General features: G+C 37.0%; 1 protein-coding gene across 1 annotated transcript; it reads left to right on the top strand.

Moving 5' to 3' along the window:
- The first annotated feature begins 266 nt into the window (after positions 1–266).
- LOC107895516 (uncharacterized) lies at positions 267–653 on the top strand. Its single transcript, XM_016820781.1, has one exon. It carries the CDS (start codon positions 267–269, stop codon positions 651–653), a length of 387 nt encoding a protein of 128 aa, XP_016676270.1.
- The last annotated feature ends 1,650 nt before the right edge of the window (positions 654–2,303 follow it).

Here is a 2,303-nt window from a genome sequence, read left to right as displayed (position 1 = left end):
ACATGTAATCGATAAAATTTATTTATGAAATTTTCACATAATATTATTATTGTATTGTAGATCATAAAATAGTATTAAAATAATTTTTCTTTCAGGACTTGGATTTGTGGTTCCAAAACCACTGTTTGGATTTTATCAAAAATGGGTTGTTACAGGTTTGCCATCTCCCATATTCGTATTCAAATCACTATCCTCTTCTTGTCCAGTTGGAGTGGGAGGGTTTTAATCGAAGGCCAAAAACATTTCAGTTTGAGGTATGGTGTGTAATGGGGGAGTCTTTTGAAGGTGAGGTTAAGAGGTTCTGGGATTGGGCTAGAGGAGATATTTATGTCAATCTAGAGCGCGTAAGGAAAGGTTTGTGTGATTGGGTGAAGATGGTTAGAAGGAAAATGGATTGGATTAAAAGAGACTTAACTAATAAATTAGACGAGGTGTTGGAGAAGGAAAAAGACGATGACACTCTTGAGGAGTTGATTAATACAAAAATCCAATTTAATTTGGAGATTGACAAAGACGAAATGTTCTGGGAGCAGAGAGCTAGAGTGAACTGGTTATGGTTGGGGGATAAGAACAAAACCTTCTCCCATAACTATGCTTCACAACAGCGAATGATGAATAGAACTAAGGGCTTCAGTATGAGGATGGGAGAGTGACAGTGGAGAAGTAAGAAATGGAAGACATTGTTCGAAGCTATTTCCAAAATCTATTCTCACCACATGGGACAGAAGTTACAGATCATATATTGGAAAGGGTAGGAAATTGTATCTTTAATGAAGCCAATTTAATATTGACAGAGAGGTATACAGAGGATGAGATTGCCACGGCCTTGAAAGGAACAGGGCCAACAAAGGCGTCAGGTGATGACGATTTTTTGGCTTTATTTTTTCAGAAATGCTGGCACATTGTGGGGAGAGAGATTTTTAATCTTTTCTTGGAGGTGTTGACTAAAGGTAAGGCGCTAGATACTTTAAACATCACCAATATTGTGTTAATTCTGAAAATTCCCTATCCAATGCATCTTAAAAATTTTAGGCCTATAAGTTTATGTACAATAGTTAATAAATTGATAGCTAAAGTGATAGGTAATCATTTTGAACAAGTGTTAGAAGATTGTATTGATAATGCCTAAAATGTCTTTATGCCTGGGGTTGATTTTTGATAATATGTTGTTGGCCTATGAGATTTTACATTCCTTTAGACAAAAAAGAGCGGGAAATAACGATTTTATGACATTAAAGCTAGATATGAGTAAATTGGGTTGAATGGGGTTTCCTTTGGGTGATGATAGAATGGATGGATTTTGCCCTGTTGTGGGTAAATTTAATTATGCATTGTATTTCGTCTGTCTTGTACTTAGTGACTATTAGTGGAAAGGTTTGGAAAGTTTTCAAATTGAGTAGAGGGCTTCGTCTAGGGGACCCATTGAGTCCGTTCCTTTTCCAAACCTGTAGTGTAGGATCGTTTGTCCTAATGAAGTTGGCTTTGAATGAAAGTTTGCTTAAAAGGGCTAAGGTTAGTAGAAGAGAGCCACAGATAATGCTTTTGTTATTTGCTGACGATTGTGTGTTGTTTGGTAAGGCAAATGAAAGTGGGGCCCGTACTTTGAAAAATATTTTAAGGGAGTATGAGGTCTGCTCAGGACAGTGTATTAATTATGATAAGTCTACGAGTTTTTTTAGTCTGAGTACTACCAATAGTAAAAGGCTAGCAGTTTCGAGAATATTAGGTGTTAGGTGTTCAAGTGATCCAAAATGTTACTTGGGACTTTCGAATATGGTGGGAAGACAAAAGAAATTGGCATTTTAGATTTTAAAGGGTAGGATTAAATAGAAGATAGACAATTGGAGTACGAGATTTCTATCTTAAGGGGGGAAGGAAGTATTCATTAGAGTTGTCCTACAAGTCATTCCAATATATTCTATGATTTGTTTCTTGCTACCTATGTCACTTTGTGGAGATTTGGAGAGCATAATAGGTAGATTCTGGTGGTAGAAAGGACATGGTTGAAGGGGTATACGTTGGTGTGAACGGAATAGGTTGTGTGAATTGAAAAAGAATAGAGGCTTGGGTTTTCATAGATAGCAAAACTTAATTTAGCTTTGTTAGCAAAACAGGGTTGGCATCTTATTTGCAATCCAAATTCCTTGTTAGCGCATGTGTGAAAGGCCAAAATATTATCCACATTGTGGCTTTTTGGAAGCTAGGTTAGGGAGTCTACCTTCTTATACCTGGCAAAGTATATGGGTAGCTGGGGGTCTCTTTGAGAAGGGCTTTTGATGGTGGGATAGGAAAGGTGACAAGAT

Source organism: Gossypium hirsutum, chromosome A10 (genome assembly GCF_007990345.1).
Source record: "Gossypium hirsutum isolate 1008001.06 chromosome A10, Gossypium_hirsutum_v2.1, whole genome shotgun sequence".
NCBI classification, from domain to species: Eukaryota; Viridiplantae; Streptophyta; class Magnoliopsida; order Malvales; family Malvaceae; genus Gossypium; species Gossypium hirsutum.
The sequence above is the reverse complement of the archived record's forward strand: the minus strand, read 5'-3'. Positions and strand labels throughout refer to the sequence as shown.